Here is a 13,204-nt window from a genome sequence, read left to right as displayed (position 1 = left end):
ACATTATCAAATGTCATGACATGATTGTTACAGGGGAAATGTTGCCAGTGCCAGTGTAGGGCTGTCTGTCTTGTGTAACGTGTAATGATGATTGTCCGGAGACTAGTGCAGCGGAAGGAAATGCATTATCACATGGAATCGTAAAACAGTTTATTCATGAGTTCTGAAGGTAGCTTCATAAATTATGTAACATTTGTTTCTGTAGTCGATGGAAATGTCATGAAATTAACATGAGTTTCACAAACTTGTATCTGTTATTTACAAATTTTTGCTACACAACATATTGAGTGAAATATGTTTTATTTACATTTTCACAAGCAAATCAACAAAAACAACGAACTATTTTAGCAATGTATCAATGCGTGATGAAGTGAAACTTTCCTTACATAGATTATCTTTTGATATGCTTTTGAAATTAAATGTTGAACCTTGCCTTTAGTTATTAGGAGCAACAGTGACATAAATGTTAGATTGATATATCTTGGACAGTTGATATCTGAGAGCTTAATTAATTTATGGGTTTTTTCTGGTCTCACTTGTTTCTGCCAGTCAGTCTAATATAACAACTGGCATGATCTCCCATATCAAAGCGATATGAAGTGTTTCAGCTGATGTTTAAATGTACACACTAACTGAGAAACGGTGTTTGTGTCATTGTTTGTCACCATTTCACATTGCATTCATTTTATGAAAGTCATCAAAATGCAACGACAAGAAAAATAAGAAAGACAGATGAAAAATAAATCTCCTCAGAAGAGATATATACAGAAACAGTGTTTAAACTTTGTGTAACATAAATTTATCCTTTTTGTCAGAATGTTATTCAATATTACATTTGTTGTTGGATACAGAACATATTATTGAAATATGATACTTACATATACATGTGTCAATTATTTCATTCTTAATATTACTAGAGTATTTATGCTGACAGCAAAGTGTCTGTTTTTATTGAGGTTTATTGATTGTTGACTAATTATCCAGGTGAGCTACACTGCCGTGGCACTATTCATATGAGGTATTTTGTGAATTTCGATCATTGCTATGAAAACAATCACCATGTGATGTCATGACAACTTATGAATGACACTGATACATCTATGACTAGTCTCTTTTTCTCTTGAAGCCATGGTTAAGTTATTTCTGCTGAAATTTGACATCTCATGAGTTGTCCAAGTGATGTAGATCAGCAAGTATGGTTCAATGTTGAGGGTCAATTTGAGTTGATTTCAAATGATCAGAAAATGTCATGGTGTTACTGGTGGTGCTGGCTTTACAAGGATACACTGCCTAATTAGTGCAAGGGAATGCTGCAACGTGGACTGGCTGTAAAATGGCAATTATTTGATATGATACAAGGCATAAAATGGCCTGCAAAAACAATACATGTAGACACAGTTTGGATGTCCCGCTGCACTGACGCACTGGACAAACTAAAGATACATTCTTCTCTCATTTCTTGCGGATCGTTCTTCATGCTGTTCAAAGACACTTTGGCACAATGGCAGTAATCTGTAATGCTTATGTAACGACCATAAAATTTCCGAGTCCCGTGATGGGATTCGAACCACGGACCTTCTGATCCGAGGTTGGATGCCTTCTCCACATTACCAAAGAGGTTAACCCCGTCAGCAAGCTGACAAGGTAAGGATGTCATCTGTGGGATGACTCCACGCCCTGCTACACTTAGTTGTGAGTTATTATCCCTCGCCACAATTTGGGTTGGGGATATGGGAACGAGGTTCGTCTGTCCGTCTGCTTCTCAAAGGGGACAAAGTTTTCTCATAAAGTATTTAAGTCAGAGAAATGAAATATTACACACTGATTTTACTGGTTATGATCTCAAATGATTTCGAAACTTGGTATTGTAAATACATTTGTTACAGAGTTATGGCCCTTGCTCCATGTTATTTTACTTGGTACATAGTGTCTGCAGTGGGGATACTTTTTCTAAGAAACTTCTGAAGTTAGCTTATCTAAGAGATACTTATCAAGACTGAGTTATTTATTTCAGAGAAGGGTCCTTTTGTGTATTGATTTCACATTTAATCAGCTTTTATGATGACACAAAGCGTCCGAACAGCCTATCTCTTCTTTAGACTTCAAAGGACTTGTTTTACCTTACCTGATGCTACACAGTGCTTTAGCTTCCCTACCTTATACAAACAGACAGTACTGGAACGAAGAGACAGTTTAAACAGACTACAGCCCATTTCTCGGCATACCTTGTTTTATCTTCAAATTTTGTCTTCAGGTGGTGTTACCTCCATTTATTATGTACATATGAATGAAATACTGGAATTTATCATTGATGATAGATCAAGTTATCAGTCGCTAGTGACTGATATAAAAAAGTTATATCAGTCACTAGTGACTGATATAAACAAGGTGACGGAACAACTTTCTCCTGAATGAAAACATTAAAGAGTTATCCCCCTTTGTTTACGACAGATGCCGACTGTACTCAGTCTCAACCGCAGGTGCATAACTTCTCTTCAACTGACTACAGGAACTTTTTGACGAGTCTGATATCTGGAAATAACATCTATGGCAATGTTAATATCACTCTTGCATCGGACATGCTTCGCCAGACATTAGGCACAACTGGCTACAGCGAGACGTACCGCTGAGGCGAGAAGCGCCCGCTTGAATTTTCCGAGAATTGAACTTTACTAATTTAATTCATGACATCAAGCAACAATGTTTCAGTTAAAATGTTCGGGGTTCTATAAATGTGTTTATGTCAACTTTCATACTTATCTGTGAGAAAATTTTATCAAATTTGGCGGAATTTGTAAGCCTGGAGAGCGCTCAGCTGATCGTTCGACATGGTCACAGTACCAACTGTTTATGTATTCCTACGCGAATAAAATAATCGCTGTTTGAAAATGATTTCTGTTTTCATTTTAAACAGGAATGTTTAATTATGACAAACAACAATGTCCACGGAACTTAATACTCGATATGAAATAATATATTTCGCCTAACACATATTAACAGGGCTAGTTTTATTCACAAACTATATTCTTTTTGCAAACCCCCTTTATACGGCGGTGGTAAAGGGGCGACAGGGAGAACTTAGTAATTTATCAGACACTGTTTTCGAAAAAATATATAAATTGCAAGTAATAAAAATAAAACATGTATATAATAAATAGAAAATTACCACAGTCTAATATTTTCACGAGATGAGATGAAAGTGGTATTTGAGAAAACACATTAAATATCCTCTATATATCCTTTCCCTGCTTGCTATATCGGCTTCTTTGCAGTTTATAGCTTGTAAAGCTCCGTAACTAAGCACATTTCACCCCTTGGTCGCCATTTTAACTTTCGTGCATCCCTGTTTATGGAGTTGCGAGTTTATGTACTTTTTGCTATAGATTTCTTAAACTATTGGTGAATCTTTCTTTTATTTTGTTGATTATGGCTTTCTATTGTCATAATTCCTATTGATTAGGAATATTCTGTTTTTGAATTGATCCCAGTCGCGCTTCACACTGTGTTATGTGTGTGTGTTTGTACGCTTAGTTCACTTATTGTCCAGTAACATGTTTTGCTTCATATGTGATTCTGCTCGTTATGCGCTGTTTACATTTTTTTGCAGAATGTATTCTATGCATTGTGCTTTATGTCAAAGGCCTAAGTTGGGGAAAGATCCACATCAACTTTGCCCCTACTGCAAGCCTTCATGCTCATTTAATCAGCACTGCTCTTTTTGCGCTCCCTTGTCAATTTCTGACTTTAATCATATCAGAAAGGCTCTCCTTCGTCGCCAGAAAAAACTTGCTTACAGGAGGAAATGTTTGATACTTCGCCGCCACCAACCTCTCCCTGCCTGTCGAATCCAGCCCCTCCACCTTCGGATCTGACTACATCGGCACGGTTCCTTTGGGTGCTCCTCCCCAATTTACACCATCTGCACCGCTTGATTATATGAAACCTAAGGCCATTTGTGCCTTTTGGGAGCAACTCTTGCCAGCTCCCGCCAGTCGCCGGGTTGGTGTTCCCGCCCGTCAGATACTTCGTCCCGCCGTTCTGCTTGTCTCATACTCCTGAGGACACAACTGCTGCTTTTGTCAAGGGCGGTTGTCAGCTATAGCCAGAACTTCACCTCAGACAGCCTGTTGTTGGCATGTCAAGTGGAGACTTCACCTCAGCCTGTTGTAGACATGACAGGTGGAGACTTCACCTCAGTCTGTTGTTCACATGTCAGGTGGAGACTTCACCTCAGACAGCCTGTTGTTGACATGTGAGGTGGAGACTTCACCTCAGTCTGTTGTTCACATGTCAGGTGGAGACTTCACCTCAGACAGCATGTTGTTGACATGTGAGGTGGAGACTTCACCTCAAACAGCCTGTTGTTGACATGACAGGTGGAGACTTCACCTCAGTCTGTTGTTCACATGTCAGGTGGAGACTTCACCTCAGACAGCCTGTTGTTCACATGTGAGGTGGAGACTTCACCTCAAACAGCCTGTTGTTGACATGTCAAGTGGAGACTTCACCTTAGCCTGTTCTTGACATGTCAGGTGGAGACTTCACCTCAGCCTGTTGTTGACATGTCAGGTGGAGACTTCACCTCAGACAGCCTGTTGTTGACATGTGAGGTGGAGACTTCACCTCAAACAGCCTGTTGTTGACATGTCAAGTGGAAACTGTAACTCAGACAGCCTGTTGTTGACATGTCAAGTGGAGACTTCACCACAGTCTGTTGTTGACATGTGAGGTGGAGACTTCACCTCAGCCTGTTGTTGACATGTCAGGTGGAGACTTCACCTCAGACAGCTTGTTGTTGACATGTCAAGTGGAGACTTCACCTCAGTCTGTTGTTGACATGTGAGGTGGAGACTTCACCTCAGACAACCTGTTGTTGACATGTCAAGTGGAGACTTCACCTCAGACAGCCTGTTGTTGACATGTCAAGTGGAGACTGTAACTCAGACACCCTGTTGTTGGCATGTCAAGTGGAGACTGTAACTCAGACAGCCTGTTGTTGACATGTCAAGTGGAGACTGTAACTCATACAACCTGTTGTTGACATGTCAAGTGGAGACTGTAAATCAGACAGCCTGTTGTTGACATGTCAAGTGGAGACTTCACCTCATACAGCCTGTTGTTGGCATGTCAAGTGGAGACTTTAACTCAGACAGCCTGTTGTTGACATGTCAAGTGGAGACTTCACCTCAGACAACCTGTTGTTGACATGTCAAGTGGAGACTTCACCTCAGACAACCTGTTGTTGACATGTCAAGTGGAGACTTCACCTCAGACAACCTGTTGTTGACATGTCAAGTGGAGACTTCACCTGAGACAGCCTGTTGTTGACATGTCAAGTGGAGACTTTAACTCATACAGCCTGTTGTTGACATGTCAAGTGGAAACTTCACCACAGCCTTTTGTTGGCATTTCAAGTGGAGACTGTAACTCATACAGCCTGTTGTTGACATGTCAGGTGGAGACTGTAACTCAGACAGCTTGTTGTTGACATGTCAAGTGGAGACTTCACCTCAGACAGCCTGTTGTTGACATGTCAAGTGGAGATTGTAACTCAGACAACCTGTTGTTGGCATGTCAAGTGGAGACTGTAACTCATACAACCTGTTGTTGACATGTCAAGTGGAGACTGTAACTCAGACAGCCTGTTGTTGACATGTCAGGTGGAGACTGTAACTCAGACAGCCTGTTGTTGACATGGCAAGTGGAGACTTCACCACAGCCTGTTGTTGACATGTCAAGTGGAGACTTCACCTCAGACAGCCTGTTGTTGCCATGTCAAGTGGAGACTTCACCTCAGACAGCCTGTTGTTGACATGTCAAGTGGAAACTGTAACTCAGACAGCCTGTTGTTGACATGTCAAGTGGAGACTTCACCTCAGACAGCCTGTTGTTGACATGTCAAGTGGAGACTTCACCTCAGACAGCCTGTTGTTGGCATGTCAAGTGGAGACTTTAACTCATACAACCTGTTGTTGGCATGTCAAGTTGAGACTGTAACTCAGACAGCCTGTTGTTGGCACCGGACGCATGAAATTATTTGGATGATGATCCATGTTGATTGGCAAGTACATTAGAATTGCCTATTTGTTGTATTATTTGTGAACAGCAACATGATGTCTTTTGAAATCACTGTGACAAGTAATTGAACATGGTGTCAACAATTATAATGCTCACTGAGAATAACCTAAAATACTTCACCTATATCTGTGGCACTGTGGGTAATATCATGTAATGAGTTTCTTTGCACTCTTGTATGTTTCAGATGGTGTGCATATTGATGCTCATAATGTTATCTTGGGAGCACAGGGCAACATCGTGAACCAACGTGTGAGTGTCAGACTTCATGCCATTACACAGCCAATTAACGTAATAAACTGTTTAGTGATGTGACTGAATGTATCAGGCTGTTTAGTGATGTGACAGATTGTATCAGGCTGTTTAGTTATGTGACTGTATGTATCAGACTGTTTAGTAATGTGACTGTATGTATCAGGCTGTTTAGTGATGTGACTGTATGTATCGGACTGTTTAGTAATGTGACTGTATGTATCGGACGGTTTAGTGATGTTTTATGATACATGTTTGGTGGGGAAGTTTGGGGCATTTGTGAAATTGTAGGGAAGGGATTCTGGTTACTGTAAATCATGAAATGATATTTATAAACCACAAATTAGAAAGAGTGATCTAACCATTTTATTGTCCTACTCCAGTGCTTTTTCACTCACTATGTATTCAGGAGAATGACACTGAATATACACATTATCTTTACAGGCAAACCCTCATGTCATCCCAACAGGAAACAATCCTCCCAGAGAAGATGCCAGCAGTCTTCAGCTGGATATGCCACCTTCATACAGTTCCCAGACATATTCTAACCAGGGGGAAGTTGCATTGTCTGATTTAGCCATTGAGAATTGCACAAGTGAGGATGAAACTGCAGTGAAACAACCATTCATTACAGCGAGACAACCGAAACCAGGAAACAGTTTACAAAATGGAAAACAATCAATAATCACAGAACAAGTTTAATCTCCAATACTGTCTGCTTCTTTCAATTCCAACCATGTATTGGCTTGGTGTATAAAATGAATGACTAAACTCTGTGTATTAGCTGAGGTACGCAATGGCAGGCCAGATGGCATCCGTACACATGGATGCTATACATGGATAATGGATCAATATCCCGCTCTACAAGTCAACAGCAAGAGAGTACATATACAGTAGTGAGCAGGTGAAATGTGACAACTACTGTATGTATTGTGTTTGCCTCCATTCTGCAAATGATCCAGTGAATACACCAATACACCAATACAAGATGTCTATCACACGATGTGCAGGGTTTTGGCTGAAAACCAGTGATGACACCAGGTGTTCATGAAAAGGGTATGCATGTCCTGCCCTACCGGTAGCACCTGCCATTCACACAATTTGCATACAAAAGTAAGTATATGTTGCCTGACATGCTCACCAGTACTCTTGCGATGCCATGGCGGCCTGTCAACAAACCATGCAATCAAGTGATCAAGGAACCAGAAAATGTCTGTTTTGAATTATGTCTTCTGTGTACAGGTGCAGAGATTCAGCTGCTTATAAGTAAAGAAAACATATAAGAAGTATATTTGTTTTGCAACACAGTTGGGGACAGTTTTGATGTCAGTCCAAACATTTCTATGGTGGTTGACTCAGCATTGATAAATGCCACTGAGATTATGATTGAACTCTGGGACTGTCCACAAGCAGGAACATTGATCATGAAATGAATGGGAGCATGACATTAATGCAAAATGTCAGTATCTCTTGCTCACGTTTATAAAGTGACACATTTTCATCAGGACATATTGGAGTATATTGTCATGTCTGGTTTACTGCACATAGGCAGAATGACATGTATGACAAAGCTAACAATAACCAATGTAAAGGGGTGCTAGATTTCAACAGTGCTTCTTACCATCTCACAACAAGTGTGGTCAGTTTGTTTGAGAGTTGTGGTTTGGGGAGGCATCAGTGGCTTAGTTGGACTCAGTTACTGACAGCAACATGAAAACTGGATTCATGAAGTGTTCAAGGGGTATCTTTGATTCAAATTTCACCCAAAGTGAAATTCCCTTGTAATTTTAACACGACAATATTCCAAGTCCAATGACACAATTCACCCATATGTAGCTACTCTGCAGTTTTTTTCAGCTTCTCCACATCTAAAAACAATTGAAACTATGTGGCAAGTGATGAAAGACTTGTGGCAAGTGATGAAAGACTTGTGGCAAGTGATGAAAGACTTGTGGCAAGTGATGAAATGAAAGACTTGTGGCAAGTGATGAAAACTGGAACCCAAGTATCTCAGTGAATGGTCTCCATCATGGAATGTTATCCATCATCCTTGTAACGATCAACCCAAGGCTTGCATACACAATTTGCTAGATAGTGTGGAATATATCCAACAGTGTCTGATCAGAAACAGAATGTAACTGACTCTTGACTTGAATATTTCATAAAACAATAGTCTTATACAGGTTTGTGCAAATTCGGGGTATATAGTTTGAATTATTGATTAAATTACTGAAGCTTGAAATTGTGGCCTGTATTGTGCTTGTTACTATTGTAGTGGTATCTGGTTGTGTAACAATGTAATGTTGGAAACTTGAACTGTGCATGTATATCTGCCACTTTCATTGTCAGTATGGTAGGCGGAAATAGCTGCAGGTTATGTTTCATGGTCTTCATGTGATACGTTTTACTTCAATGTGTGAGAGTATGAGTGTTTGAGAGCATGTGAAAGCATGTGTGTGTGCCACAGTTTCTTATGACAGTAAATTATCACAAATAGCATACACTTGCATTTTTGCTGTACTTTTCCTGCACTCAGTACTTTCTTATTCAGCAGTATTCCATGAAACATTTAGATTGAGGCTTCATATAGTCATAGAGAACAGGAAACAGTTTGAACACACTGTGACATTGTCCACTTTTCTATCCACCATCCTCCAGTCAGTCGGCGTTGTGCTCTTCTTCTCCAAGACCATGGGCTACAGTCAAATTTGGTTAATACTGAATGACTAGTAAAAAGTAGATGGGTTTTTTGGGTCCCTACTGTGTTATTTGTTGTTGTCTAAAACCTGGTTATGTAAGTAAACAAGGACATTTCTTCTGGATCCCTGGAGTCATTATATAGGCAAATTGATAATTAAATTCAAAAGGAAATTGTCCTTCAAACACTCCGCTGCTGTGTATCAGCTCACAGTAACTTTTCCCAACATCCATGAGTCCCTCCCTTGGTTGCTTGGTACTGCACGTCTTACCATGCTTACTAAGCATTACTTATGGGAGATACAACTCAACATTGAGATGGTTAATATATTTTAACAATGAATGTTTCTGTGGTTTACTATACTTTTTAAGACATTTCACATCATGGCTGATAATAGAACATGTTGGATAAGTGGTCATCTGGATAAGTAGATGGTTTTATGACAGTCTCTTGAGAGTAGAGCAGAAGGTCAGTTGTTCTGTCCTCTGGCTATGTCAAATCAAAAGGCATTAAGAGGAGAGGTGAAATAGAGTTTAATGTCACGTTCAAGGTTGTTACACTTATATAGCAATGTGCATGCATGTGTGTATTAGTGGCCGCTTGTACTGCTCCGACTAATGCCGATTTTATTGTGTCAGCCCACGGAGATACCTGTTTAACATGGATACCTCACTGAAACACACTACACTATCATTTTAGAAAACTGTGTCACTTGCTCAACTCTAAGGTTTGAGTTTACATAATACACCAAACTCTTCTGTAAACTTTTGATCAGTTAAGATTTTAAAGGATTACTGTTTGAATTTCTTAACATGTGTCTCATATTATTATATGTATTTTAATTATGTTTACCCGGTGTCTGAAGTATTAAAGTCGGCTAAATAATGTGCCTGTGGGGTTTGTGTTTTTGCATGTTGTTGTTCATGTTGCTTCATCTTTGTAAAGATGATCCCTGCTATGGTGGCTCTAAAAGATGCTTACAGAATGCAGGTGTAATTAAATACATTGTCAAGGTCATGAGAAAAACTCACTAAACTGTTACACGTTCCACAAAAGTATGAATGCTTTTATCATTAAACTTCGTCTGTTCCTTATCTAGGATGGTGTCCTCGTCTGAAAGGGTTTTGATCACTTTTCATCAAGCGCAAGGTCTTTTCGAGAAATAACTAATATTCAGTGATATTGCATTCTTTCATTATTTGATTCTTTACAAGCTTGTCTTAAGAGGCGACGAACAGGATCGGGTGGTTAGGCTTGCTGACTTGGTTGATGCATGTCATTGTATCCAAATTGTGTTGATTGATGCTCATGATGCCAATCGCTGGATTGTCTGGTCCAGATTTAATTGTTTACAGACCGCCGTCACATACCTGAATGTTGCTGAGTGCAGCGTTTAACGCAAACAAACAAAACTCACTCCCCCATATTCCCAGACTAACACAAAACAAATCTGTATAAATTGTTTTATTCACAAACTTGACTACTTGTTGACATACAGCTACCCTAAGATCAGAGGTTTAGGATTCTTTGTGATGTGAGGGTGATGTTATTTCTGCAAGGCATTCAGGAGACGTGGTTACTAGTAGTTGACCACAAGTTGACCCTGCCCTTGAAGGACTGGGACTGTACCCACATGGTGGTGTTCAGCACTAGAGAGTGTTCCCGTGGTTCAGTAAACATCGGCCAAGTCTGGTGCAGGCCAAACCTCAACGCGTTGTTTGGATCACTGAAATGTAGAAACGTCTAAACAAGGCTCGCCAATTTTTAGCTCATCTTAACCAAAGGTATTCATAGGAAATTTGATATTCGGTAATGTAACTTTTCCATTAGAATGCAGGTGGTGGATGTTAAATAGTCAGCATGTTTTATAACTCACAAATAGGTTGCAGTGAGGTATCCCAGAATTAAGCTTATGAGCTGTGGAATAAATGTGTTCGCAAAGAACGTCTTACTTCGAACTCAGGAGACATAGTTTAGCGTCATACACGACTAACCTCCTTAGTTGCTTACCACAGATGCCAAGGATTTGAAGTCCAACCTGTTTCAGGCAATCTTAGGAATTTATTAGAATTGGTGGATTACCTTTGATAAATTCCCCATCAATAGTATGTACAAAACATACTCAACTAAGGTTGACAGAGGATAATCTCCCATTACATTGGCCATGCTGCTGCTGTCCACTCCTTGACAGGGATAGTTCTCGTACTAGAGCCACAGTTTGTCTTTTAGGATTCTGTGTATAAGGGATGAGACGTTCCCGCTCTGCATGATTGTTCTTTGGAACAATTCCTTGGACCCAGGGTACAAGGTCCCAGGTGGATCCTGCTGATTCTCCCCTGACCCTCCCCCCCAACCCCCTAAAGATGCAATGTGTTTCTTGACCATTTTACAGAGCAAGAGGTTGGTCCAAGAGACCATAGTTCCCCATAGACACACCGTCTAGATGTGTACAACATTCCTTTCCATCAGTTGGGTTGGGTTTGACCATGATATATCTGTGCAGATGTGGCGATCAAAGGTTTCAACTTGTGTGTACTTACTTTAACAACGTTATCCTGTATTTCTGTAATATACAGTTACCTCATAGCTCTTGTGTAAATAGTTTTTGTGGAATGATCCACTGTGCTGGTTGAAAATATGTCTTAATTATATGGTTTGGAGTCCATTAACATGTGCACATTTTATTACCATGGCATAGACATGCTTTCATAATGCTCCCACAGACAGTTTCAGTATTTTACATCGTCATCAGCTAAAGCCAGCAGTTTGGCTTTCAGCGGGTTAATATTTATGAACATAGTTCATCATAATGATGAGCAATCAGACAGTGTGCATCCTGACAGTTTCGCTGAGTTCAACAAATACTCCACTGCATCAAGACACTGCATGGGGCGCTTGTGTCCTTGTAGGTGTTGTTTGTGTCTCTTCAAACGACTGTCCACTTCTCTCTACGCACGCATTATGGAGGGGAATGGTTATGGGAAAGAAGCCGGTGTGATATGATGTATGGTATGATGAAACCCTTCAAGATTATTTTTGCTTCTTGGAACAGTGGTGGTTCCCAATGAGAAAAACTCTTGTCATTGGACTGTTCCAAACTGTACAGAAATTCGCACGTATGAAAAATGCAGTGTATTATAAATTATCAGTGTGTGAAGCCCATTAATGGTGTCCGTTGTTGTGGTATTGCTGACCACCTATCCTAGACAACGCCTTAACAGAGTGAGTGGGTAGAATGGGTAGCCCCTATTGGCAATATTAAGGCAGAACTAGGCTCCACATCTTGTACCCATGTGGGGAATCGAATTCGCTTGACATGCCAAATCTTTAATCTCAAGGTTACCCAAATGCCCTTCGTGATGGTAGACAGGTTAGTCATTAATGTATCAATCGAAAGCAAGAGCGAGAACGTATAATCTATAAATCACATCATACCCTTATGATAGACTTACTATTGTTGCATAAGTGCTAATGAATTGTTGCATGTAGGTGTTTCTGTAGGTTAATGGTGAAGGTTAATGGTTAATGGTGACTTCAGTAAAGAGGAAAAAACGGGGCATGGGAAACTAGCTGCATGTGTCCGAGTTGCTGTCCTGACCGAGTTGGACGGCGTATACGAGCTGACCTCCGAGATGCTCTACCCCGGGCCCATAGTCCAACACATGCATGAGACATCTTCCACGGGGAGTAGGTGGATCCCTTGATGAAAGAGGCGGACTAGTCGAGAACAAAATGATAGAGTGTACATTCAGAAGAGGGAGACGGATTTACGCGGTCATAGGAATCCTCGCCATACTACACATATTGGTAAATGTCCATCAATAATTAACGAGTAAGTAAAGGTTGTTACGCCGTTTGAGACAGTGTCAGCAATATGGGGGCTGCTTGAACTGGGGTGGCATGTTGTATGGGCGTGCCTGCCTACCTACCAATCTGTCAAGTGTACAGGACAGTGGTAACTGAAGAGGAGGAGTCGACTAATACCTACAGTGACAAATGCCTACAGTCTAAAACAAACATTTATATGCTTCAGTGGTTTTACATGTGATACCCTGCTACCTCTCTGCAGAGTTGAACTGGCCCATTTTAGTGTACTGTTGCCTACAGTGACAAATGACAAACACTAGCAAATGATATTTAGTGTTTTTTCTTTATTCATACATTTCTTCTGATATTTCA

The 13,204-nt window shown here is 40.4% G+C and overlaps 1 protein-coding gene across 4 annotated transcripts in view; it reads left to right on the top strand.

The window, feature by feature from the left end:
* The window catches only part of LOC139463748 (uncharacterized), a 28,072-nt gene extending 18,156 nt beyond the window's left edge, over positions 1 to 9,916 (top strand). For all 4 annotated transcript variants that reach the window (XM_071245014.1, XM_071245013.1, XM_071245010.1 and 1 more), the window contains exons 12-13: positions 6,263 to 6,327; positions 6,772 to 9,916. In XM_071245014.1, coding sequence (XP_071101115.1) covers positions 6,263 to 6,327; positions 6,772 to 7,029 — 323 coding nt within the window. In that variant the 3' untranslated portion in view covers positions 7,030 to 9,916. The remainder of the gene's footprint in view (positions 1 to 6,262; positions 6,328 to 6,771) is intronic.
* Positions 9,917 to 13,204: the final 3,288 nt, after the last annotated feature.

The sequence above is a fragment of the Haliotis cracherodii genome, unplaced genomic scaffold, assembly GCF_022045235.1.
Source record: "Haliotis cracherodii isolate W230 unplaced genomic scaffold, xgHalCrac1.p SCAF_16, whole genome shotgun sequence".
Classification (NCBI taxonomy): Eukaryota; Metazoa; Mollusca; class Gastropoda; order Lepetellida; family Haliotidae; genus Haliotis; species Haliotis cracherodii.
This window is presented reverse-complemented; position numbering and strand designations above follow the sequence as displayed.